This window comes from Alligator mississippiensis, chromosome 7 (assembly GCF_030867095.1).
Source record: "Alligator mississippiensis isolate rAllMis1 chromosome 7, rAllMis1, whole genome shotgun sequence".
In the NCBI taxonomy this organism is placed as follows: domain Eukaryota; kingdom Metazoa; phylum Chordata; order Crocodylia; family Alligatoridae; genus Alligator; species Alligator mississippiensis.
Window position 1 is genome coordinate 59,145,219 of NC_081830.1, and position 27,719 is coordinate 59,172,937.

Below are 27,719 nucleotides of genomic sequence, written 5' to 3' on the forward strand. Positions count from 1 at the left end.
AAGAAAGGCAACACCTTTTTAATTTTTAACACAAGAGGCAAGGAAGAAAAACAAAAACCTTTAGTACTTTTCTTGGAGATATTATAGATAAAAGTCAATCAGAAGAAATAAATGCAGAATTTAATAAGAACTTGAATATAAACAAAAAATTGGATAAGTGCAATATATAAACAAACCTTCTTGTGAACTTGATGTAATATGGTGGATTTACATTCTGACAGTCTGTAAATCACCTACCTACAAAACAAAAAAAAAACTGGGCCCATAATTGGTTCAGAGTAGATGTGCATTAGTTTAATTTCTTCATAATACATTTTAGTAAAATTAGGAGAAATCCAACAGGACCCAAAGCTTGCATTTCCCACTTTATTACTAAATTAGCTCTGAATATTACATTCAGAGAAGAGCATGGACCAAAACCCTTGTTTTTTTGATTGCTTCTGTTGTACTTCTGGTGAAGAGCTTTCTGTAGATGGCAGCTGGAATTTCATTTAGGGAGAATTCCCAGGTGACAGCAGGGAGAAAGAAAAAAGTTGGCAGGATTCCTACTTCCAGTCCTCTTGCAGGAAAGTAGGTTTGAGAAGCAATGTCCAATCAAAAGAACAGCCCCAGACTATACACCATCTGGAATGATTTAGAGCAGCTCCTTTAAGTGATGCCAGGGGTTTCAGCCCCAACTTCATGGGAACTTAAAGACATATTTTCCTCAACATCTGGAGATTCTACTCTTAGTATCTTAGCACTAGAACTTAGTTTCATACAACAGTCCTGGTTTGTTTTGGCAACATCAACAGCAATAGCGGAAGAAGTTATTTATATTTTAATATGGGAAAGGCAAAGTTTAGAAGTGATGCAAATGCAGCAGCTTCACTCAAAGTGGAAAAGGCATTAGATCAGCTTAGGTGCAACTAACTGCAGACTGTTATCAGTGAGGATTATTTCAGCATTCATAAATCCTGCTATAACTTTGAATCTTAAGTGGACATTCGTTCACTCAGAAAACTGTTTTCCTTAATTTAGGACAACCCCTATAACCCAGATGCCTGCGCCTTTGGGATAAAAGTTAGGAGCAAGCTAATTATTAATTTGTCCACCTCTGTCTTTCCCGAAAAGCACAAGAAAGAAAACAAAAAAAACAAACCACAGTTTACAAGAATGGTTATAAGACAGAAACTAGATGTTAAAAATTGACAGTACTGCATAAAATGATGTCAGAATGGTCCTATGTTTATTGTATCTACCCATTTCCATACCTAAATGCTATGTTTAGAAATATATAAAATTGGGGTGCGTGTGTGTGTTTATACACACACACACACACACACACACACACACACTCACTCATCAACCCTTATATACCCGAGACAGCTATTCGCTTCACCAATAGCCATGAAAAGTAGTAGAGAAACAATGATGTGATCACAGCAATGAGGGATAAGTTAGTGTTGTTATTCTTTCAACATATGAGTATTTGCCCTAGTCCTAGGAGTAATTGTTGAGTTTGTGGAAATGAATTAGATGAAGGATTATAGTATAATTTTTCTAGTTTTCTAGTATATGGTTAAAACACAGTGAGACACATCAACTGTTGGGCAAATTTGGACGTGTAGATACATATAGAAGAATAATTAGACCCTCGCTATACTTCTGTTAAGTCTGGTGCAGCCTTCTTTTATGAAAAATATATTTGTGTTCTGTGTGTGTGTGTGTGTGTGCGCGTGTGCACACACACACACACACACACACACACACACCTGAAATGCTCTTTTTCATATAAGAATTCTTGAAAGTTTTTTCAGAACCACATGTCTAGAACAGAAGTTAACTACATGTTTCAGTAGTAAAGAGGAATGCCTACTAAGTGCTCAAAAATCTTGAGAAAAGCTTATGTCATATTCACAGTAAAGTGTGACATACACTTCACATTATAAAATATAAACAAGATTTGCATAGACAATTAGACTTGGTTAGACAATTAGACTTATTTTGATACTGCAAATAAAAATATATAATAGAATCTTCAGATTACAAAAATAGCAAACAAGCAAGATATTTTGAAATCTTCAGGCACAGGAGCCTTGTGGCATATTTTGGAAAGACTATGAAGTAGCATAGAGTTTTCCTCTTTGTTGAAATGTTTCAAATCCAACACAGGATTTTACTGCCACACTCCTGCTCGTTGGTTTTTATTCCCAGTTTGTTCAAAAAACATGAAATCCTAAATGGGGGAGGGGGAACAACAAAACAATCATAAATTAGTGATTTCTGAAATACCATTTATACAACTCACAGCAATCTTTGTTATTTTGCAGATAGTTCAAGATAGTGTTTCTGTGTTTTGGATCAATTGATGCAATCTTCAAGGCTTAAAATTTTCTTAGAAGATCTGTTTGTTAGTAATAAGGTCTAATAAATGGCTTCTGACCACACAGCTTTCAAAACAAAGCAACCACAATTTCTGCTTTTCAGTTTACTATTTTTAAAGTGAAGTGGGGGTGGAGGAGGGACCTGAAGGAATCTGCATGACATGAAGCATCATTTATCAAAATTTACCTTAAAAAAAAAATTTAAAAAAATTATATATATATATATATTCCCTTCTGTTCACAGAATGGTTACAATATACTCCTTCCTGCTTGATTTTGAGCCAAAGTAGACCAGTCATCCTGTCAATCATTAGTAGTGTGAAACACTCTATATCCCTTATTTTATTCATTTTATTTTACTTTTGAGACTGCATATTATTACCTTGACTGAGGACACAATCTTAAGAAAGAAAGGTGGATTTTCCCCAAATTGGAGAGTCAAGAGAGCAGGATGGAGGGTGGGGGAAAGTAGCTTTCCTACTGACGTGCTTTGGATAATTTTTCCTTTTGAAATGCACTTGAATCTTTTGGTGTCAGATTTTTCTCTCTGCTCTGGATTTTTTTTTCTTTTTTCTTTTTTTTTTCAAAGGGGGCTGTCCATTGCTTGAAAAAAAACCAAAACCCACACCACACCACACACTTTCTTATTGGTCATGCTGTGGTCTGCAGATCCATTATAGCAGTTTCCCTCCAAAACGAGAAGTAGGACTGTCCATTGCATACAGGCTTCTAAAACAAAGTAACTATCCATTCTGACACTCCCTTACATGGGAATTGTAGCTTAAAGAATTCCTCCACTGACTAAAAATTAAGTGATCAACATATTGCATTTGTTGACTTTATATAGTGAAGGTCACTTGGCTACCTAGCAAGTCTCATGATAAGAGATACATCTCCTTCCTCTGAAACCAATTGCTGGGGCAGGTCTTTAACATGTAGATACCTGCCAGACATGCAGGTAAAGGCATGTTTGGATCATGCATCGGATCTTATCAATTGTACTTTCTGCCCTGCCGTACATGCATAGCAGGAAGTGTGATTGTGGGATTGAGCATCAGATCCCATCACAGCTTACTACTGGTGCAGGGGGAGCACACCCCACTGGGAGCCCAGGTCAGCTGAGGGGACTCCTCATCACAGGAGAGCCTGGTGCACCCCTTCAAGTGGGAGTCCCATCCACTGATTCAGATTCCCAGCCAAGGTGCTGTACCTGGCCACACATTCAATTAATGCCATCGAAGGAACCAACTGCCAAGTTACTAAACATTTTTTGTGGAACAACTTTGTGCTTATTCCTCGTTTTAGGATGCCATGAATTTCTTTAACATGTGGCCAGGTTACAACTTAAGATACGATTAGCTGGCTAATCAGGTCTTAAGTGTATCATATGGCTAAGGCCTTAATGAATGAAAGTATCTTTACTTTGGAAATGAATGCTACAAATGGTCACAAGAACTTTTTGTCTTGTTAAGACTGGCCTGGCCATTTAAAACATTTGGGTCTTAATTAGATCTATTTCATATCCTGATAGCAAAGCTCCCTATTAAATCACAGAAAAATCTGACTATGGGTATAGGAAAAAAAAAATATCTATAGATATATATAGTTACTTTAAACTGGAAGAGGAAGCTGCCTCTGCTCCTTGTGAATACACAGCAGCAGCTGTTCTGCTCTAACTGAGGTCTTTGTGAGCCTGTAACTATGCAGTGAGCTACATACATACATCCCTGGATGAAGCAGGGTTAAAGCTGGAACAGTTCTGCTCCACTTGTATTGCTATAGAATCACTGTAGTTGTTACATCTATGTGCCTTGTTTATTAGTGCTTTACAATTCCTGGTATAATGTGGGTCTCTCTCAAATGTAAAACACATGCTTAAACTTTGAGCACAGGATCAATTCTGTGTTAGTTCAATGCATGTGCTATTGATGGGACTCGCACATTTTTACAAGTTGCTAAATTGTGACTTTAGTTAGTGCTATCCTTAATATTTGTATCTGCATGATAAAAATCACATACACAACATACCCATGAAAAGGTTCAATTTTTCAATTCCTTATTGATAACAAAGGAAGTACTATTATCGAAGGTGAATCATTGGCATTTCCCTCTCTGAACTGTTGCCTCCACTCCTTTTCTTTCATTATTCCTAATCAGTAGCACAAAACTATTACAGTGCTTTCAGAAAGTAATACGTGACCAAACTCTATGAGACTCCTGTGATATGGACTGGGCTAAAAGCATCCTTACATTAGCTTTCAGTGCAGTAGATCAGCTAATTAGCATAACAGCCAAATGTATCCACCAAGCCTTAATTGATATTGCATCTTTATGGCACACTAACAAAATGAGGCATCACAGGAACTAGTATCAACTAATAAGGCTATTCGCATATTAAAAGCAGCCATTCATATTTAATTTAGTATTTCAGATTTCAAATATAAACCCATCACCTGAAAAATTAATTTGCCATGCTTTCTATAAGCTTCATCCTTTGTTCCACTAACTTCGGTGAGCCCAGGATTGACTCTTATACTAGTACAATTCAAATATATGGATGAAAAGTGAGTTTATATTTGGATATTAAAAAATTAGTGAATTACAGACTTACAATAAGGAAGCAAGCACCAATCATCACAGCTTTCATTTTAACATCAAGGTCCATTGGGAACTGGATTCCAAAATTATCAGCATCTGTAAATGCCTCTCTTACAAATCCAGTCCACTGCTTAGAAATTCTTCCAACTACATCTTCATTTGACTTCACCTGAAATAAAACAAGGTGTCAAAGTGCATCATTCAACATAAGAATTTCACATGCACTTCTAAAGCTTCATAAAAATTTCAATGGCATTTGTTTGTTTGTACACGTTACAGCACTTGATAAATTTGTCTATGTCAGGAGTCAGCAATTATTATTATTTTAGCTGGCAATTATTTTAGCTGGAGGGCCACGTAATGAATTTTGGTGAGCTGTCAATTTTGCACACAAAATTTTTCAGAAGACATTTTAACAAACTATATGCACACACACACACTAAATAGCAATCTTCTATTATAACTAGGGGTGCACCAATAAGAGATACTGATAGCCTATTTTTAATGAGTCATATTGGCCAGTACTGATCCAATTGCCAATATGCAGCCAGGCAGCTTGAAGACCAGTGTCCAGCTGGTAAGTCTGTTGTGGGGGAAAGGGCATGGGGGAGGGGGGATGGACAGATAGAGGCCCCCATGGTGAAGGAGGGAGTAGGGCAGGGGCAGGCACTGCACAGCCAGGGTAGCTCATGGGACAGAGGCATGGCTCTTGCTGCTACGCGCATCCCAGGAGGGCACGGGAGGCGTGTGCCCCTAGATCTGCATGCGGGATAAGGGTGGTCTGCTGCTGCGGGCTTGGGCCAGGGCAGCGCTGGACTGTTCCCAGCAGGGGTCTGGGCCGGGCTGCACTTAGGGTGGGCAGCAGCAGTACTGGGAGGGGAGCTTCGGCAAAATTCGCTGTAGTCCCCCTCTCATCACTGCCGCCACCTGCACTGAACGCAGCCCTGGCCCAACCCCTCCGTCGGGAAGAGCCCAGCACCGCCTCAACCCACAGCAGCAGCCTGCCCTGGTCCCGCACACAGATCCAGGGGCACATGCCTCCCATGCCCTCCCAGGGTGCATGCAGCGGCAGGAGCCACTACCCCAGCCCTGCACCCTCCAGACGAGCTACTCATGGCTCTGTCTCACGCCATGCCCCACCCCAGCTGTGCAGTGCCTACCCCAGCCCCAGCCCCTCCCTCACCACTGGGGCCCCAGTCTGCCCACCCCCCATACCCCTTCCCCCACAACAGACTTACCAGCAGGACCCTGATGCTCTCCACATTGCCAGGCTTTGATTTTGGCCCCCTGCACACTGAGCTGTGGCTACACACATGCAGAGAGCATTTAAATTGGCCACATAAGCCAAAAAAAGCCGACTGTCAATGCTATCAATTTTCTGTACGTCGGTGCTGATCCAATATGGGAACAATGTATCGGTGCACCTCTAAATTACAATGTATTTTAATTTTATTTCAAGAAGTAATTTTTGTCCTTATTTATGTTTTTTGGAGTAGTTCATATAGAATCCATTGCAAACAGCTCAAAATGAAGTCTTACTTTTGAACATTGTGTGTGTAGATGTGGGGGACTGGGTATATCTGGTGGTTGTGCATACGTGTGTGTGGGGGAGCTGCCTGTGCACTTGGTCCCAGGAGCTGGCGGGGGGGGTTGGGCAAGTACCAAGATGGGGAAGGCTGGGGGCTGCATGCAGAAGAGCTCACCTGGCTGATGTGGTGCAGATACAGGTCACCCCCTCCCCATCTGGCCCGTGGCTGTACCTGTGGCATTCTGCATTGGGCCAAGCCCCAACCCATTCCTGTCTGGGGCAGCCTGCCTGCACCCATCACATTCCCACTGATGGCACCGCCCCAGCCACAGCCCTGGCCAGCAAGCAGTTTCTCATCAGGGCTGCCTTCAACTCACTCGGGCATCCCCAGGGGCCTACTCATTATGCTGGGCAGGCAGAGTGGGTGGAAGGTGGCCGGGAGCTGGAGCTAGAGCCCTGCACATTGGCAGAACCCACCTTGCTGCAGCTTCCCTCCTGCTGAGCTGGGCATGTGCTGCCCAGTATGCGCCACCACAACTGCTATTGCTTCCCTATGCTAAAAGCTGCCTGGAGTGGCGCAGCAGGGGCAGGAGGAGGAAGAGGAGCTGCTGGAGATAGGGCAACTGAGCAGTACCCGAGCAGCTGCAGCAGTGGCAGTGGTAGCGGCCACGCCAGGAAGCTGTGTGCAATGGCTGGGGCCGTTGGTGGGAGCATGATGCAGGCTGTCCCAGGCAGGGATCAGCCCCATGCAGAATGCTGCGCAGGCAGCCACAAGGCAGAATCAATCAACTGGTGAGCCTCATACCAGGCAGAAAGGTTGGCCCCTTGAAGGTATGACTGAAGGGATCTTCTCCCAATATCAAGCAACAGTCCACAGGAAATTCAAAGTTATACACCCTACCTTTCTGAAGTAGTGTAAACTACATGTCAATTATGTTAAAAAAAATTGTCAGTGTTCAATGCCATGCAACAGCCATTCCTCAAAACATGACAGTTTCTAAAATGTGCTTGTTTAGACTGATCTTGTAGACATTTATTGCTACTACATAGCTGCATTCTAAAAAGTCTGGATTATGAAACTAGAGTTCATTAAATTAATATACAATTACAGGAATTGAAAAAAATCACACCCACTTAAATGATCAAACAGGATCGTCCTAACTCAGCTAGATGATTAAAACTAGTTCAAGAAAGCTATAATTTAAAACAAACTCAGTACTGTAGACATAGGGGAAAAACTGTCCTATCATATCCTACTGTAAAAACAAGTTATATATGTATGTACATATATATAATTTACTATTTATTTCAACTGAATTAAAAGACAGATGACCTGTGTAACAATTTCAAAACATTCAACATGCATTCTAACCAGTGCACAACATTTTACTTCAACAGGATGGAACTGCTAAATTATCCAAATTATCCAAATAAATAATTCCATCTAAAAAAAGTCACTTTATTTTGATGAACCTGGAAGCCTGGATATTTACGATATCAAGATTAGTGTTTAAGATCTTTTTGTGTAATCAGTTGGATCAAAAACATTAAATTATTATAAATTGCAGTACAATGTAATGCAGAGATTATCTGACCATTTCAAAATGAAACTAATTAGTTACAGACACTGAACTGTTATGACAACTATAACTGTAAACAGAAGAAAGATGAATACTTTACTACCTACCTCAAAATTAATATCTTCACAACAGCTGCATACAATGCATGGACCAGTGATTTTCAATACTTCCATCCTTTTCTCATTTTGAATAGTAAATTTAGGCACACAAGGGTCCCAGTCTTGGGTAATGTAGCCAACTGGGGTACCTGGAGGAGCCTGAACCTCAAGCTTCAAAACAGAAGGGGGGGGGGAAGGGAGGGAAATAAAAAGGACAAGCATTTGTATAAGTATTACGCCTGTGCAAAGCAGCAAATATTTGATTCGGCTTTGGCCAATTTGGAGGGCCAGTGATTCAATTAGATTTGGAGATTTGGCCGCCGAATCGGGCTGAATCTCCTCTGAATTGAACAGGTGGCAGCAACTCCCCAAGCCCCCTGCATGGCTGCCCCACTCAGCCCCAGCATCCCAGCACTTAAAAAAAAAAAAGAAAAAAAGAAGCCCTGCACTCACCAGCTGCAGCAGTGGTGATCGGGGCCTCTCGGGGCTCGTTGCACTGCAGCACGGGGGGAGTGGGTATTGCCCCCCCTCCCCCCACCTGGTACCCGCATAGCAGCTGTTGCATCATATGGGTGCAGTGCAGATCAGCAGGGTACCACGTGCTGTCCCCAAGCTGGGACAGCTCCAGCAGTCACCCAGAGCCTGGCAGTACTCAGCCCAAGCAGCCTGAGCTCCTGGATAGCACATGGAGCCCCGCCGTGCTCTGCTGAGCCACACAGCACCTGTGTGATGCAACAGCTATCGCGTGGATGCTAGGCGAGGTGGGGGTGATCCCCACTGCCCCCTGCTGCACACTCGGGGGGGGGGGGGGAGCTCTGACACAAGCCCCCAGAGGCCTTATTCGCCACTGCTGCAGCCAGTGAGTGCGGGCCTTTTTTGTTTGTTTGTTTTTTTTTGGTGTCGAGACACCTGGGCCTGGTGGGGCTCCCTCCATGGTCCCTCCCTCAGCCCCCCTCCCCGCTACTTCCGGCACAGAGCCCAGGTCCAGCTCCCTGCAGCTGCGAGTGGGGACTGCCCAAATCTCTGTATTGATTTGGACCTTTTAATGGGGCTCCCAATTCAATTCAGAGATTCAGCCCCAGAATCAAATCAGCTACCAAAGCTTCACACAGGCCTAATGAGTATGCCAGAATTTTTAATGTTCTTATAAAATTATCTTTGGTACAGACAAATATTGTGAGGAAACTTCCTTTAAAAAAAAAAAAAAAAATCAAGCAGATTCACCTGAAAGCACAGATACTCAAACAGAACCAAAAGATACTGGACTAGTCAGACTATTTTTGTTAGTGATGTTTTCCAAATAAATAAGAACTACAATTTTCACCTTAACATTATATTATCGTATACCCCAAGCTCACATTAAATTAACTGCAGATCATTTTATTAATCTGATTTAAGTTTGTCTGCTAAGACAGAACATGAAAAAGAAAAGAAAAGAAAAGAAAAGAAAAGAAAAGAAAAGAAAAGAAAAGAAAAGAAAAGAAAAGAAATTCTGGGAGAAACAAAGCTTTGACAGATTGGAATTCAAAACAGAAAACAGCATATTACTGTACGTCTTTCAGTGGAAACTCTTAGTGAGGGCCTAGGAATGTGAAGATATTTTGAATTTTGGATTAAAAACTGTTGCTTCATTAGGGTTCAATCCTGAAAGCTGTTATGCATGAACTTTCCATGGATAATATTAAGTCAATGAAGAATACTTCAGTTTGCCTTCCAAGAACCACACATAGCATTAAGCCCTTAATTAGCATTATCTGACCAGGTTAGGAGTTCTATTAAAAAGGTATCACAGAAGTCATGAAAGACACTGGAAGAAACACTGACAGACACACACACTTGATATTTCCCAAAAAGTTTCAGATGAAATCAGTCCTATTGTATCTCCCCTCTTGACACCAAAAAAATCAAGCCCAAAAGAATTTAACACTAAAGAAAGACTTAGAAAGGAGCAACTCACCTCCTGCAAACAGCAAGGACAACAGCAAGAAGAGCACCTGAGAGGTCTTTGCAATGTGATCACTTCTTGCCCTATATTATCAATAATCTTAATGGTGAAAGGTCGCGATGGTCCACAACAATTGCGAGTACAGCAATCATTCTCTTCTGCTGCAAAGTATACCCTTTGTCCCATGGCATTTTTTATTTCATATTTGTTGTTTGTTTCAAAACCAGTAATAACTGAAAAGTAAACCAGTTTAGTTAAGTTTGTGCTGAGTGATTCTATTAATGTAAACACCAAAAGTAGCATAACCCCAGTCAGAATCTGGAAACCACTGTGCTAATCTCTAGAGAAATGCATGTGAAGATTCAAGCCTTTTTACTGAAGAGTTTACAATCCGAAAAGAATACTGCCTTAGAAGTGAAAAGGGGGACAATATTGCATAATTTTGTATGCATTTGTGATGTTTCTTTATATTATGAATAACCTGCTAACTATTTTCTCCACTGCTCAGTCTGAACTGACTAATTTCTGTTAGATTATGGCACAGTTGACTCACATTATATAAGACCTTTTCTGTCTTGAGAAAGGCAAGCTGAGAAGTGAGCAGATATGTCTGGCACCAAGGTAGTGGCAGCAAGGAGCCAGAAAACAAAAACAGATAACTAGGGAGGACCAGCATTGTGAATGGCCCTGAAGGAAGAACAAGAAGCCTTAAACTGATATGGGGAGAAAGCAGAGGGATCCAAAGAGAGAGAGAAAATACCATCAGAGCTGCAGACCACAAAGCTCCATTTTGAAAAGAGGCAAAAGGAAAAATGTTTGTGTAGGGAAGCCAAAGAGTAATCACAGTAAGTGATATAAGAGGCAGTGCTCATCTGGACAAGAATGGGAGGCAGCTGGGGGAGGGTGGGGATGAGGGAGGCAGGTGGGAGGCGGTGCCGAACAAAAGTGAATACAGTCTTAAAAGTGATATGGAAAGAAAACTTAGGGATATAATCTGGTTGCATAGGGTAATACAGAAGCAGTCCAAAGCAATATCCATTAAAAAAAGTCATGAGTGATAAGAGAACCTAGATGTGATAAAAAATAAGAGAACACGAGTACCAAGAAGTTGGAGGAAAAAACAAGTTCATTTAAAATTAACTGCAAGACATCCAGATGTCAGGCCAAATTATGAGACAAGAATGAAACGGAAAGGGACATCTCTAAAGAAACAGTTATAACTATGTGAATAAATTAGATCATAGATATATATTACACAGATAGCATCATTATACTAATTATTTACTGCACTTAATTAATTGTACTTCTAAATTTGAGATATTCAAAAAAGCAACTTCAAAAGTACAGCTCTACTCTGTTCCTCCTCCACTCCTGTTGTCCCCTGAACATACTATAATGCAGAATTAATGAAGATATGTAATTAATAAATTACATTAAAATTAATAAAGGCTCTTTCTTTTAAAAGAAATGCCAACAAAGAATTTCTTTCATTAACTCAGGCTAAAGTTTAACAATCATGTATGGTTACTAGATGATGGACCAGAGCAGTTTAAGACTGTGCTAATTGAAAGACTGGTACATACTTTCCAGAAGCTCAATCTGCTGATGAATTAATATCTGGTCAATCTGTTAGTGATTAAAAAAAACAGATTAGAATGAGAAGTGGAAGATAAATCTAGGGAAACAAAATATTTCCTTTTTGCTTCAGAAAAAATTATATTTCAGAATGAAAATCTGTGAATCAATCAGTATTTGCACGGTCAGATTCTCTGGCAGTTGCCATATGGAATTGATCTCACACATATCCAACCCACCCATGCAGACCAACTTAAAAGCTATTCCTGGAAAAAGACCTCAAAATTTCAAACATTCAGACTCTAATTTTGAGAGTTGTTATGGACTGGGGGACTTCTACAGAGGGCTGGAGCTGCAACACTTTCCTTCCCCCTACTGGCAAAACAATATTTTGGATTGTAGCTGGGACTAAGATATTGCTTCAGGATTTACTAAATCTCTCTGAAAAACAAAATTCTGCTGAACTGTTGCAGGAAAGCAAGTACCAATGTGGTGAAAGTATTAATCTCCAGTCTCTTATGTCTATTTGAAAATATCTGGAGGATGAAATATTAGTTATTAAAAAATGGCATGGCAAAAGGCATGAAGTCTGACTGTATTACCACTGCCACATTACAATATGAGCTTTTGCCCCAGTACACCATCCTTCCAAGAATTGCTGTTTACAATATAAAGATACATAATAGTGCAGTCTCTATAGTCATTCCAGCAAGGGGGTGGGGTGGGGGGGGGGGTGGTCTCTAAATTTGCTCCTGCCTAGCAAGGAGCAAATTAAAAAGAAACCAGAGCATATGACTCATGTCCTAAAACTGAGTCTGTAACATTACAAAAACTGAGCTACTGAAAAGCCACAAAATGGTAAATTCTTTCAGTTACAATGGGTCTGGTATAATTCTGACAACTGACCCAGATGCAAAAGATGTGAATGCACTCCTCTCCTTCCCTCCAAAAGAAAAACCACACGCGATCCTGTGAGCCACCAGTTCCCACTAGATTAAACATGTCAAGTTACCCAGTAGCTTTGCTTTTTCTGATCAGAGTAAAGTGAAGAATATAAATACCTGACTTAAGTATTCTAATCCAGGAGGACAGTTGAGAGGAGGTGGTGGTGCTGGCATCCAGGGTGCCCCACCAGGCCCAACAGGCTGATTTTGGACTGGGGGCACCACAGGTGCATATGGAGTTCCTACTGGGTGGCTCTGGAAGACATAGTTAGCTTGTCCAGGAGCACCTAGTTTATGGGAAGAGCAAAATAAAACCGGAATAAAATTCTGAAAATAGATATTAAAAAGAAAAGTGTAAATGTATCATGACAAAAAAAAAAAAAAAATATCACTGCAATCCCAGAGCTTCAGCATCAATGTCAAGATGTGACTTAAGTATTGTGGACTCTTGGCTGATAACGACATTAGCTCCTATCTTTCTAGCTGTCTGCAGCATGAATAGAGAATTTTTTTCCACACTGTTTTATTCCAAACTGGTTTGAAGAAGGGGGAGGAGGAGGGTGGGGAGGGAGGAAAGGGAGACGCTTTTCTTTTGACTTTTTAAACCTTTATTGCATAAATATTAAAAAGAAATTGGTAAAAGTGCAAAGGTATGTGGTCCTCTCAGGGGTTGAACATGAAACACTTGTTAGCAACAAAAAAACACCATATCGCCAGAGACTGAAACCTCTTCCTCATGGCATTGAGCATGTAGGACTAGCTGTCCATCTTCCACCTTGCAGAGGGAGAGAGGAAAGACTGGATCTGACCATTTCAGTATGTTTATTCAGGGACTGTTTTGCAAGAAAAGGTGCTAAATGTGCTATCCATGGGACTGTCAGGTTTGTTTTATGCAAAAGAATCAGTGTCAAAATCTGGCATTTTGTTCACCCTGAGCAGTGCCCAACTTCAGAGGGGAAATACTCAGAAGTACAGTTTATTCATTAAGATGGCAGAATATGTCCCTAAAGAATAACAGACTTCCTATATTTACAGTTTTGATCTGAAACAAGTTTCAGCTCTGTGTGGGTATTTTACTATACCGATACAGACCTTAACATGGATTCAGTTAGCAGCATAAAATGTGCTTTTTACAAATACAGTGAAATTACCCTTATATAAGAACAACATATGCTAGTATAATTGTGCCTGTTCTATACGAGTAAGTTGCACCATATTCATTATGCCAACATAGTTAATGCATACAACTTTTATTGGGGAGGAAGGGGAGCGGGAAAGAGCAGAGTCCAGACTGTACTTTGGACTTAAATTTACTTTGGTTTCTTAGTCAATAACAAACAAGGAAGCCAGCATCAGGTCCAGGTGCCTTTGACTCCCCAGCCTAAACGACTCATTTACAGCTGGTTCAAACAGGAGAGTCCATCAGCATGAGTCCAGAGCAGGGCTTGAACCCATGCCCCTGGAGCCATGCCAAGATGCCTTAACTACTTTGCTATCAATTTGAAGACTTCTCAGTAAAGTAGCTGTATACTTTTTTTTTGTAGCTGTATATTTCTGCTTGTTTTTACAGCTGAAGCATATTTTAAAAATAAAGTTTGCAGCTTTCAAACTTCTGGGATACAGCATATGCATACATTTATGCATTCTCTCTAAACAGAAAAAATATTGCTATTCTGGCATTGTGCACATATTTACAAAAATATTAAATAATTCTGTATCATCTTAGTGTCAAGTGAATAATCTCTGTATTTAGTTGTGCAAACAGCAGTGAATTTTTATGAACAACAATGACAGAAGCAGGTTCAAGTCAAGTAGTGTAGTGTACTTGAATGTGCAATGGCCCCACTAGATGGCGTACACGGTATTTTTTTTAAATGTGAAGGTACTTTGAAGTTTGTCTGCATTTGTACTGAAAAGTCTAGTTTACCCAATACATGTTGCGTATATAAGTTATTTTATATAGAAGGTTCCCCCCCGCACCTCCGCGTCGCCCCCCCAACAGATAAAACTGAATTTGAACTACACAATTTTCATGGGTATCCAAGATTAAAATTTAGCAGAATTTTAACATTCAGCCACTATAAATCCCTTCACCAACTGAATTTAATCTACATAGAAGAAACCATTATACTAAAATTATAAAGGACATTTGTTCAGTTGTTCACACACTGTATGGTTTAAAAGAGATGCTGAACTACAGACATTGGTTCAGTATCAGTCGCATGAGCAAAAGAATTCTGCGCCACCTTATATGTCTCTTGATGTAATCATATAAACTGATGATTAAAAAAACCCCAGACCTATGAAACCTTCATCATTTTAGGCTGAAGTATACTTATATTAAATATGCTGCTCAAAACAGCCTCCCATTACCCAAACTATTTTTTCCCCCAGGGAATATTATAGATCTGTTTTGTATGTGTCAATTCATAGCCAAATAACTTACCCTCAAAAGTTCCAGGTGCATACTGAGGATACCCATAAGCAGCTTGATTTCCTGTATAACCTGGTGGATAAGCTGGATTCACAAATCCACCAGGAGGTACTGAGACAGGCTTGTTTGCTGAAAGGATGAAATAACAACAACATGTTTATCCTCCATAAAAACTTACCACAAAAAGGCTATGAAAAGTTTGTTTACAAGATGATGCACATTAAAGATAAACTTTATATACAAACATTAAATAAATCTAAGAGACTTTAAAAAAAGGAGTATGTAAACATTCATAAAAGAATCAGAACATCTTAGATGCTTCTAACCCCAAGAGTGGCCAGAGGAGAAGGGGACAATTAAAATAAACGAAAAGATACAGGTTCCATGAACTGTCTCGCATGAAGTCATCAATTCATTTTCACTCTATATCAACTATAGTTACCAAAAATGCATGGCAGCATTCCTCAACAGAACAGACAAATTAATACACTATTCTTAAGCATAAGAGACTTAGTTTATCAAGGACAGTTTTACAAATACTATATAAATTATAAGCACACTTTTCTTACTCTAACACTTTGTGACTTCACATACTTCTTTCTTCAGCTAACCCACGAAAATGAGATTTAACAATTGCTACAAAAGTCAGTCAGGATCCTGAACACAACTGTCTTTAATTTTAGGAACATACCACTTAAATTAAGAAGCCCAGTTGCAGACATCCAGAATTGAAATTTTTTAGCAGAACATTTAAAAAATGTAGGGGGGGCAAGGGGAGGGAGGAAATCATGGACAGTAATAACGTACATTCACCTTTTAGGTTTGTCAGGGAAGTTACGTATCTGTGTGGTTAAGCGTCAAGACAAAAACACTAGGGCTGTGCAAGCCACCATCGTTTCATTTCAAAGTCCATTTCACCATTTCGAAGGGACAGCATTTTCTTTCCTTTTTTCATTTTGAAGCACTGTCCTGTTTCGTTTCATTGAAACTGTTTCGCTGTTTCAACATTTCACCCATAGGCTATAATGGGGAATCATGAAAATGCCTAAAACTTCATCGTTTTTTGTTTGATTTGGATGAAAATTGCAGGGATGGTACCCACTTCTGAAGGCATGAAGCCTGCCAAGTTTCTGGGAAACTGCACCTCAGACTGTTCAAAACAAAGTCCTGACACTTGCCAGCAGCGACAGCCTCCTCTCATCCCGTGCGCAGATCCAGAGCCTCACACCCCTGGGACAAATCCAGCTCAGCCCAGCAGCCCTTCTGGGGCTGCGAGCCCCCAGATCTGCGCCCTGGATGAGAGAAGGCTCAGGCTGCTTCTCCCACCGGGGACTGATGCCCCCACTCGCCTACCTGCTTGACTATAGCCCCCTGTTCAGCCCACACCTGGCTCCAGCCCCCCAGAGTGCTCCCCTCCTGGCGCAGCCCCCACCCGGCTCCACCCCTCCTGCGTGCTCCCTGCCTGGCTTCAGCCCCCCCAGCAGCTTAACAGCAACAGCAGCTGTGCTCTTGGCCTTGTGGCACAGCCCCCCTGCATGGCAGGGGGCAGCACAGCTCAGCTCCAGCTGCCAAGTTTCTGTGAAGCCTCCGCCACAGCACGCTGCTGCAGCTCACCTTGGCGCAGAGTGGGTGCTGCGTGCTTTTGAATAACTCCGGGCTGTCATCCAAGCCTGTGTGCCACTCGCAGAGACCGCTGGCCACACTGGCCCGGGTCCTGTGTGCGTAAGCCCTGCACCATCCAGCTGTCCATGAAGGACCTGGGCTGCATGGCTCCTGGGAGGAGTCTGGCACAGCCCCATAGCCCTCCCGGGGGTGTGGGCGGGCACCCCGATCTGCACGCTGGATGACAGGAGGCTGCTGCTGTTGGCTGGGACCGCTGCTGGGTACAGCCCATGCCGAGAGCTGAGAAGATTGGTACTGCCGCTGGCTTAAGGAAGCAGAAGCAGCGACAGCAAGCTGTCATCCTGAGCGCAGATCCGGAGGGCTGCAGGGCTGTGCCAGACTCCTCCCGGGTGGCACAGACCCCTGGATCTGCACACTAGATGAAGGAAGCTGCCGCTGTTGCCTTTGGCCAGCAGCAGCACCATTTTTCTTGGCACTGGGTGCACAGCGCTGATCCCAGGTGGTAGCAGCAGCCTCCTGTCATCCAGCATGCAGATCAGGGGCCCACACCCCCAGAAGGAGTCCGGCACAGCCCCGCAGCCCTCCCGTAGGTGCAGGTGGGCCCCCAATCTGCGCACCAGATGACAGTAGGCTGCTGCTGCTGGCTGGAACCAGCGGTGGGTGCAGCCTGTGCTGAGCGCTGGGATGCCACAGGCCCCAGCTGGCAGCCACAGCATGCTGTCATCCTGCATGCAGATCCAGGGCTGTGGGGCTGTGCCAGACTCCTCCCGGGGGGGCACAGCCCCCGGATCTGCACGCCAGATCACAGAAGGCTGCCGCTGCCAGGTGGGACTGGCGCTGATGCCAAGTAAGCCAGGCTTCAAAACTCAAAACATTTAAAGTGCCCTTGTTTTGTTTTGAAGCTGTTTCAAAGGCTTTTGTTTTGTTTCTATTTCACTGTTTTGAGCTTGAAAGGCATTGAAACAGCTTCAAAATGAAACACTAGGCAAGATTTCACAGAGCCCTAAAGAACACCTCTTGCAGTATTTCAGTGGGATCCTTAAAAGAAAAAAAAAAAGAGTCTCAAGTTACTCCCATTTATGGTACTGAGTTCAAGTAACATGTTCAAGTGAGCCATATCCCACAATTCAACATATCGTTATTTCTCTCAATCCGAGAACTTTATTGAAGAAGGTTTAAATGGAGACAAGTATCTGAATAACTTAGAATACTAGAGGGCAGGATTTCACCCTATATTCTAATGGCATCAATGGCAAAATTCATTGGCATTGATGGGGCCAGGAATTCATCCTGCTACACAGAAAGGGAAAGAATTAACACAGAGCAACATTCTCTAGTGAGCTTAAAAAGAAAAAAAAAAAATCTAATACTTCAAGGTAGATAACCTTACAACATAGACTAGAGGCCAACATATGATAGATAGTGACCCTGCGAGGAAATCCTTAAAATTTTCAAGAGATGGGACACACAGAAAGTTGCTAGTTCATCTGAATTCAAGTTTTACTTGACTACTTATACAGAAGAACTTGTTTGGCAGGTGGGTCTTGTATGGTTGTTAAGAAAGTGCCTTGGTTAAAAGGCATTTATTCCAAGAAACCCCCTCACTATTACTGTAATAATTATTTATTGTTTTGTTTAAATTCCTACAACTGATACAGGTCATGTTTACAACTGATATTCAAAAACATTTAATCAAAGTATCAATGAAAAAAATATTTTACTCACACTGCATGTCCATGGATCTGTGTTAAATTCTTTCTGCAAAATAAAACATTTTGTTTTATGCTTTGAATACAACAGATTGCAAATTGTGAAGAAAGCACTGATTGCTCTCTAGTTATGAAAAATTATCTAAGAATACACTGTATATATTAACAGGTGAGAAGGATTTTGATCTTAGCTGAACTGAGTTAATGAGTGGAATATTTCAGACATAAGACCAAGATACCTGAAGCCATGTCAGCTAGTTACAGAGACAGTCCATTAATATTCTAAACCAATGGTTGTCAACTGGGGTACATGTGGGCGGGCAAGGACGGTGCACTGCCACCCTTGCTGCTGCCTCACAGGAGCAGGCCGGGGCCAGGTGACAACAGTGGCAACCCTTTGCGGGTCAAACAGGCACCACCCAGACTGCCAGACGGCATGTGAATCTCTGGGGTAAAATTCTTTCCTGACATCAAATGGGGTGATCAAACTGACCCTGAGCAGAGAAGCAAAACCTCTAACCAGAAACCTCCAGACTTTTTAGTTCCAGCAGGAGCATCAGAACACTCCACTCAAAATCCACAGTGTACACTGTAGCCAACATCCAACGCTTCTGAGGAAGAGAGAAAAAAACCCAACACCTGTAACAACAGGAAGGGAAAAAGCTTCGTTCTTGGTCCCATGTTACAACCAGCAAAGCCCAGAAATACTGGAAATCCAAAAACCCTCCACGCTACACTGCAACCTGGGGACCACAGACACAAATCCACACACCGTAACCAGAGAGCCAGAACTTCCCCTTCTATCATCCTATCCCCTCCATAAACCTATTCCAACTTTTTAATATTCGTTCATAACTAAGCCATTTCAGGAGGTCTGTTTCAATGTCCTGCTGCTGAGTATGGTCCTCTTCAATCTCCACCTGCTCTGGACTGCAGAGCTCTGCTCGTGATCTCTCAACAATGTATACGTGTGGAGCTCCTGGATTTCCAACTGTTGTCTTTAAAGGCACAGTCCAGGCACTGATACTCCTAGATCATTCCTGCCCAACGCTTATCCAACCTCCTCTTGAAAAACTCCAATAAAGGAGATATCACGACTTCTCTAGGTAGTTGATCCCACTGCCTCACTTTTCTAATGGTGAAGACATTTTTCCTGATAGCCAATCTAAACCTACTTTGCTGCAACTTAAAGCCTCTGCTATGCATCCTTTCTGCAATGAAGAAAAAGTTATTCCTCTTCTTGATTGCAGTTCTTCAGATACTTGAATACTGTTATCTTGTCCCCTTTGAAATTGCCTTTCACAAACTGAACATGCTTATTTCTCACCTCTCCTCACATGGTTTGTCTTCTACTCCCTTTATCCAAGCCTGCCTCTGGATGCTCTCCAACTTCCCCATGATGTTTTTTAAGACCCCAGAACTGCATACAATACTCTAGATGAAGCCTAGTGCCAAGTCTTATGTTTTAATGTCCCTGTTGAGGCCGTCTAAAACTGCAGAATCACGCTGAGTCCTACACAGTACGCCAGTACCCTAATCCTTCTTCATTAACACCTTCTCGGAGCCTAGGCCAGGGGTTGCCAACATTTTTGGGAAGAGTGCCGAAAACACCCACAACTTCAACTTGTAAGATGTTTAGTGTGCCAGGGGTGGATGATGGGGGAGAGCCATGAGGGGCCCAATCCTTGCTGTTGCCATGTAGCCCCAGCCCCTTCCCCGCCATTCACCCAGAGGCATGTGTGCCAAGCAAAATGCCTTTGAGTGCCACACTCTGGTACCCGTGCCTAGGCTAAGAGTAGCCACAGTGCAAAATACTATTCAAACTGCATAGAGTGATGGATTTAGCCACCCATGCAAGAACTTGTTGCAACTGAAAGAGGCAAGTATAGTTTGTTTAAGCACAATCAAGAATTGAAAAATCCTTCTGGGATGCAGAGTAAACATTTGCTGGGCCCTGTGCTGCCAGATCTGAACTGGAATAGCACTTGGCTTAACTCGTTTGTACATGGGTGAGACTAGGGTGGATTTGATTTAAATCACCAGTCAGGAAGTCTCGATTTAGTAACTGTTTTCTACAAAAAGTACATTCTTGTTGTTTGATATAACTTTAATATATATTATTCACAACTCAGAGCTAGATATAGGTTTCATTTTTAGAAGGCACATGCTATACATTTTAAAGCAGTTATTTATTTTGATATTTTTACAGATTAATTTTGCAACTACATCAGAAAACTGAATTACGATTTGGTTATTTTATTTACCAAAGCTAAATGAAGCAGATACTTGTGAAGTCATTGGGAGGTGAACTATCTCCAATTCACTAGATCAGTCATGGATATTTGGGGGATATTTTTGCCACACTGTATTAGGAGAACATCAAATGAGCACCACCACCATATTTTATTAGCTTAGGGCTTGCCTCGCTTTCTTTCAGATTTCTTCTCATCTTTGGTTTCAGCTTCTCTCTTTTATGGCCTAGCAAGCCTGCTGCAATAATAGGTCTTCCCTTCTACCATACCATTCATTTCCTCTGTAGATCTGAATCAATGGAGAGGCTATACTCAGAAACCTATCACTCAAGACTTCTGGAATATTATGCTCAAAATGGTTCTCTTTTGCTTCTACTGCCCCTCACTCCTTGCATTTATCTCCAGGCTCTTCCTCCTTGCCCAGATCTACTCCACCCCCAACAATCCTCTCCATTTAACTTCTTGAAACTGCACGTTTAGAGAGAGGTAAGGGCTTGACTCTGTGTACACTAACTTGCAGAGAAACAATAGGGCTGATGGGTAAGTAATCAGGTCTGTTCTCTCTCATTTCCATATACTGCTGTTAACAAGGATGTTATCTCTAGAGAGACAAGTCCACAGTTTGAGAACTGAAGCCAAGCATCACAGAGATGCTTAATGGGATCTTCTAGACTGAGCACCGAGTCTCATTGGGTAGAGTGGTTTTCTTTAATCTTTACTAATCTACAGAGAAGCCTCTGGGAACCCCATAAGGTTGGGCCCCTAATATAGTCCATGGCCTGTTGTGACACATTTATAAAACTTTTCTAAAAAGGTGACATGAATATATTGTCTCAAATAGTATATAATTAGAAGTTATAATCCCTATTCCATGATATCTTTGACCTTTAACATATCTTAAATTAAAACTATATATGTTTAATTTTTAAAAGCATTTTAACCATAAAAATATGGTTTTTTAACCATATTTTAAAAAATAAAAAATACAATGAGATTTAAAAAAAAAATCTGATTTTTTTTAAAACAATCTTTTTTATTTTTATCCACCCTAGGTAACTTTTAAGTTGACATATCAACTTAAAACTGCAATGAAAACAAGCTCTGAGAAGAGCTTTCAGTCACATTAGCATGTGCTCAAGAGCCGTGTTTTTTTCTGTCCAAAGTCAGAACATGCATTTCTTGCTTTTCCATATAAACAAAACAATGTTTTAGTTCTTCTCATGGCCTTTTACTACTCAGATTAAAAGGAAGGCAGAAAGGAAGCTGCATGCAAGACTGCAGCAGTCAAATAATTTTAGAGGTAATTTTAACACCTCTCCTTCTGCTATTTACATTTTTTTTTCCAGTTCTCAGCTTGGGAGTTAATAGGCAGTTGTATTTATTTACTTTCCTCCTTCATATGAGGGAGTGTTTGAGCTGTATTGTATACATGGGAGCATCTGGGTTTTTTTTAAGTTTGTTTCCATAAGAAACAGAGGCAGTCTATTGTTCACTTTCTTTCCGTTGGTCAGTTACTAGATAGGAGAGAACGCACAAGGAAAAGAAAAAAGTTACAAGACTGAATGCATTCAGGAAACCCCAGTACATTTAAAGACTGTGTAATTTGCCACAGAAAAATCCAGTTCAATTATCTGGAGCCAATAACAATTTCTAATAGCAATGTGCATCATCACTGAGTACAGCTTTTCACTTTTTAGCATTAATTCAGGCAGGAGTTATCCGTCATAATTCACATAGATGAAAAAGTAGACTGGAGTTTCCTGATCTCCCTTTAAAACTTTCTAAATTAATACTGTGACAGGAAATTCTCATGGGTGAACAGAGACAAAACCCACCATAGAAAAAGGTGTGGCTAGAATGAAGATAAGAACAGTGGACACATTTAGCAGCCACTTATGTCAGCATATGGTTTTGGACAAGTCCTTGCAAAGTATTCGAAGGGGGGGAGGAGGAGGATAGGGGGACAAGGGGGTATACAATGAGACTACAGCATCTCAAGGTTACTGTAAATTCACTTAAGGATGAGGGGTTATAAAAGAGCTTAGCACATGAACAATGGGTGCCCCCACTGGCTGGGAGGGCACGGCGATGCTGGCAGCGGCAGGAGCACAGCAGCAGAAGCGCAGCAGTGGTGAATGCATGGCAGAGGCAGGCAGCTCCTACAGACGCTGCTGGCACTGTCGGCAGAGGGGGAAGCGGGGAAGAAGGTGGCAAGTGGTGACCAGGGGTCAGAGACTACCTGCAGACGCCGCCAGCAGTGGCGGTGGCAGCCAGTGGGAATCACTTAAAACTAGACATCTATGCAGCTTGTGCGTTAAAGAAAACCAACTACAAAACTGATAAAGTCACTGACTAGCCCCTTCTTATGCTCTAGACCAGAATTTAAATAGGTGTAAAGAAAATACACTTTACTCATTCAGTTAATTCAACTAGTTGAATTCAATGACCTGTTCATTCAAAGATGGAAAAAACTTAGGGGAAAAAAGGCAGAAATTTGCTTTCTTTTTCAGTAAAAGGAAACACATACACACACACACACACAAGGATGGATTTAATGAATCTAAATTCTTGGAAAACATGGTAACTGGTACATGTGCAGTCTAACTCCAACATTACAGATGAGCGAATTGTATAAATGTGTGTTGAATTAAAAACAATGTGTGTACATATAAAAACATCTTATGTAACCAATACATTTTACTAAACAAACCAATTTTGAAGTGCTAGGTTGAGCAGTTTAATGGATTCTAATTTCTATCTAAATGCAGTTTATGCAAATCATAAGGGGGAAAAAAGTCTAGTGAAAAGCTTCACTATTTTCTAACATTAATTTGAGTTAGTAATATCACATATCATATTTAGTGTAAAGGCTCAGATTCATTGTTACATTTTAAATTGTTACAAGTCAAATCTGAAAGAAAACAGCAAGCAGCACGGCAAAATGTAAAAATCAAGTTTTCTTACTCACTAAAAGTATTTACACCTGGTTCCTGTAACTGAATTCCAATGAGATTGGAATAACAAGGAAAGATTGTGAAATAAGTGAAAATTTTGAATGAGGAAAGCAATGAAGGGCGGGAGGGGGCAAGGATGAAAAGGTAATTGTTTTCAGCTGATGTTATGCAAAAGAATACTTATCTGGCTGAATTTAAACTCTACAAAAAGGGTGGGAACAAAAGGAACATTAACAGTGCTTTAAAATATTTGTTTTCTCCACCCAAACATTCAAAGTCATTTGTATGAAGATGAATTACTTTCAGCTCTTAACTATTTACTTAGAGTGGATAAAGGTAGTAAAATGCACAGATGCCTCCATGGTAGTAGATATTATATCAGTCTATTTTATATGTAAACTTACTCAAAACAGGTTATAGCTTACCAGTGAAAGATAAATGAAACTTTAGCTACATATACTGTTTCTTAAAAGCAACATGAATGCTAGTCTCTATAGCAGAGAGAATCCTTCCACAAAGAAATTTCAGGAAACAAGATTCCACTGCCAAATAGATTGTATGTACCCTTTCTCCTCTCAAAACTATAAGACAGATGACCTAATCACTTGGGCCATATAAACACTCCTCCCAGCTTGGAGTGGCTGTGGTATGAAGGAGAAATGTTTTTTCAGCGTGTGTCCCTTTATCAACAAAATAGCTAAGGCTCTGAACATGCACACATCCGTAAAGATAAGCAGCCTTTACACTGATCTACAGGAGAAGCAGATGCTCTGGAACCTTTTCAAAAGCAGAATGTTTCTAAAGGGCTGAAGCTGGTGCATTCGAATTATTGTGTGAAAACCAGCCAAAAACAATCCAAATGTAGCAAAGCACTTCAACTTTAAACCTGGAAGGAGCAGTGTTAAACCATGCCCATATAACACTTGTCCAGTGGAGTTTAGAAGAACCCAGCATAGAGGTTCCAGGTGGAGTAGGAAGGGGAAAAACTGAAGTAAAACTCCACCAATTGAAGTATCATGTCCATTTCTATCCGGGGGAAGATGCATTCAGTGCAAAACTACTAACAGCTCCCTTTACACCCCATGGCAATGCAATAATGCCTACAGCAGCAGCTACTCCAAAAAAGCTTGTCATCTGTCCACTCTGGACACTGATGTAAACTTGCCCTATTTTTTGTTTTGCAGGTGTAATGTCCAGGTGCCAGGTTCCTAATAAAAACAGCATCAGATAATCCTGCTGTGTTGGGAGAATACTGCCACTTAACTCCCAATTTAAGTGGAGCAGGGTAGGGGTTAAGTTAAAGAGAAAAGGTGTGCACCAAGCACTGAGTCACTAAACCCATTTATTCACAGGACACTACCAAGGAAGGAAGAGGCTTGTAGCCTCTCTGTGTTGCCACCACTCCTTACTGTGCTCTCTCTTGCTCAAAATGCAGTTCCCAGATAGACATAGCAAGAAGTGCTACTGGGGAAGCTGGAGTCACAGGGCTTGAGCCACTGAGCTGTTTGCAGCCCACTACCCAAGTATAAACTGAGTGTAGAAGCGCTACCACTCAGTTATCTTTTTAAATATGCTCGCTTTGCACAGATGCAACTATGCAATGTGCAAGACAGAGATTCAGGCTCAGCTGAGTGCTGTGCCATGAGATTCCCACTAGACTTGATGACAGCAAGCACCTAATGAATAATGAGATGAAAGAAAAATAGCAAATATTGCAATTTCATCTAATCCCAGCAGAATTTGCAGTTAACTACATTCTCACTCCCTTCAGTAATATAGTCATACTTTTATCACTCTAGTTTCACAATAGAGGAAGCATGACCGTTTCACCTTGAAAAGGTAAATGCTATCTGAGAAAATGTAACAGTTAGGGGCTTTTTTTCGCAACTCTCATCCAAAAATGATATCCAAAACCAAAAGTCATACAAACTGGGATGAAACTGAATCCAGGCAAAATGAGGAAGTGATACTGGTGAAGAAGTAATCTGAGGAATTTGGGTACTACTTGATGAATGGTCCCTGCCTGCTGAACATACTGTTGGTACACAGCTTCAAAGTCCTTTTGAACATCTTGTTTCCTTTGCATATCCAAAAAAACCAAAATTGGGCAAAATGCGAACTTCCAAATAAGGTTGGCTGGAGGACTCTCCCATTTTATCAGAGATCTGACCATGGTTTTTAATGCGTTTGTGACCTTCAGGCTCACTTCCTGCAAATCAAACTGGGAACAAAGCACCCTTACCTTGAAAATAACAATGATGATACAAGATCATAGTCCAAATTAAGGTTTCTATCATAATATTCAAATCCTACCAAGAAGGCCAGCCTATGGTACTTACAGAGATCACCTCTCCTTTATATCCACAGCCAGCAACAACAGCTATGTGCTTATGGGGCTTTATCAAGTCTGCATATCAAGGAATCCTGCTTTTGTCTATGCGACGCACACAAAATCATCGAAAGCCAGGGTTAGAAGGGACATCAGGAAGTCATCTAGCCCAACCCCTTGCTCAAAGCAGGACCACCCCCAACTAGATCATCTAGGCCAAGGCTTTCTCTACCCAGGTCTTAAAAACCTCCAAGGACAGAGATTCTACCTCTTCTCTAAGCAGCCGGTTCCAGTGCTTCACCACCCTCTAGTTGTATTTCATCCTACCACTTTATCCAGGGGCATATGAACCTAATAAGGAACAGGTGGATTCATTATACATGGCTACCAAGCTTCTCTGTAGTCAGTCTCATGGCAAGGAAGTTTGGCACCCGGGGCAAAGCCCGCAGCAGCAGCCTGCCCACACCCCATGCACCGATCTGGGGGGCACATGCCCCCCATGCTTGCCCAGGAGCCCCTGCAGCTATGGGAGCCGCCCTCCCCTGTGCCCTGCCGAACTAGCTGCTTGTGGCTCCATCCTGTGCCTCTGCCGGGTAGTGCCTGTTGGCGCCCCTTCACGCTACAGCACTGCCTATAGTCAAGTTAACTTAAATCAGTTATAGCTACTGTCTGCATTTCAGCAATAGGCCAGGAAAAATAGCAGATTAAATATTTTAACATGGATGCCAGAGGGATGAGACACCAGTAACCTAAAATGTGACCCCTCTTCCTTCCCGTAATACAGATCAAAGGGTCCTGGTCAGCCAGAGGGGAGAAGAGTTTAGATTTGGTGTTTGAGTCACGCTGTCCAGTAAAGACAACCATTAGCATCCAGTTTTCTGCCACTGGCCAAGTCGGGCCACAAGCTTGTTGATACGATAACAGGAGAGAGATGACAGACAGCGCCTCAGGCTCTGCCTCCCAGTCCTTATTAAATAGCCAGAACTGTTGCTAAGACGCGCCCTCGGGCCTAGCACGCACCCCCGCGGCAGACACCGCCCCGCCCCGCCCGGACGCACCTGCGCGGCGGGCTGTGCGGGGAGCCCCTCAGGCAGAGCGGCCGGGGACCAGCTCGGGCCGGGGCCGGGGCCGGGCTGCCCGCACTTCAGCAACGAGGAAGTAACGGCGCCGCTCCCTGCCGGAAAGGGGGCGGACAGCCTGTTTGGAAAGGCTGCAGGTGCGGCTTTCGCTTTGCCTCAAGGGGCCGCGAGCAGGGGCTGGGCGGACGCCTGCCCTCGCCCCGGACCCGCACCGCCCCGCCAGCCCCGGGGCCGCGCTTCCCGCCCCGCGCACCCCCTTGCCTTCGCCTCGCCTCGCCTCGCCTCGCCGCACCGCTCCCTCGCGCTGCCTGGGATGGGGCAGGAGCCGCGGCCGCCTCGGGGAGGGAAGAAGCCCGGAGGGCGAGGGCAGGGGAGGAGGCTGGGCGGGGCGCGGAGAGGCGCTGGCCCGGGCCCCCGCGGCCGCCGAGGGAGCAGGGCGGCGCCTGGCCTGCAGGCGGGTCCGTGCGGGTGCCCCGTCGGGGCCGCCTTGCTCCCAGCACCGGGGCCCGTCGTCCTGGGCGGGCGCCGCTGCTTGCAGCCCGTGCGGCGACGGGCAGCGTCTCGCTGCTCCTGCGCCCCGCAACCGCGCGCGGCCTTTCGCCGGCTTGCTAGGCAGCGCCTTCAGCACAGTCCGTCTGCAGGGATCGCTGCCACCTCCTTTTCACTCCCAGAGAACTCCCCAAAGCTCCCCTGCGTGTGTGATGG

General features: G+C 42.6%; 1 protein-coding gene across 2 annotated transcripts; it reads right to left on the minus strand.

Moving 5' to 3' along the window:
• Nucleotides 1-27,513, minus strand: PLSCR1 (phospholipid scramblase 1). Of its 2 annotated transcripts, none has more exons than XM_019491802.2 (9): nt 27,276-27,513; nt 18,417-18,449; nt 15,081-15,197; nt 12,752-12,921; nt 11,699-11,741; nt 10,128-10,348; nt 8,180-8,341; nt 4,978-5,133; nt 1-2,218 (listed from the first exon to the last, which is right to left on the minus strand). In XM_019491802.2, the coding sequence occupies exons 2-9, from the start codon at nt 18,427-18,429 to the stop codon at nt 2,159-2,161; spliced, it is 942 nt and encodes a 313-aa protein (XP_019347347.1). In that variant the 5' UTR covers nt 18,430-18,449; nt 27,276-27,513; the 3' UTR covers nt 1-2,158. The 2 variants fall into 2 exon arrangements, with proteins under 2 accessions (XP_019347347.1, XP_019347348.1); XM_019491803.2 differs by lacking the exon at nt 27,276-27,513 and adding an exon at nt 26,994-27,114.
• Nucleotides 27,514-27,719: the final 206 nt, after the last annotated feature.

Coding starts and splice junctions, on each gene's coding strand:
- PLSCR1 (XM_019491802.2), bottom strand. Junction 10,349..11,698: donor GCAGATTGAGCTTCTGGAAA/GTATGTACCAGT, acceptor TTTACTTTTCAG/TTATTACTGGTTTTGAAACA. Junction 8,342..10,127: donor GTCCTTGCTGTTTGCAGGAG/GTGAGTTGCTCC, acceptor TCTGTTTTGAAG/CTTGAGGTTCAGGCTCCTCC.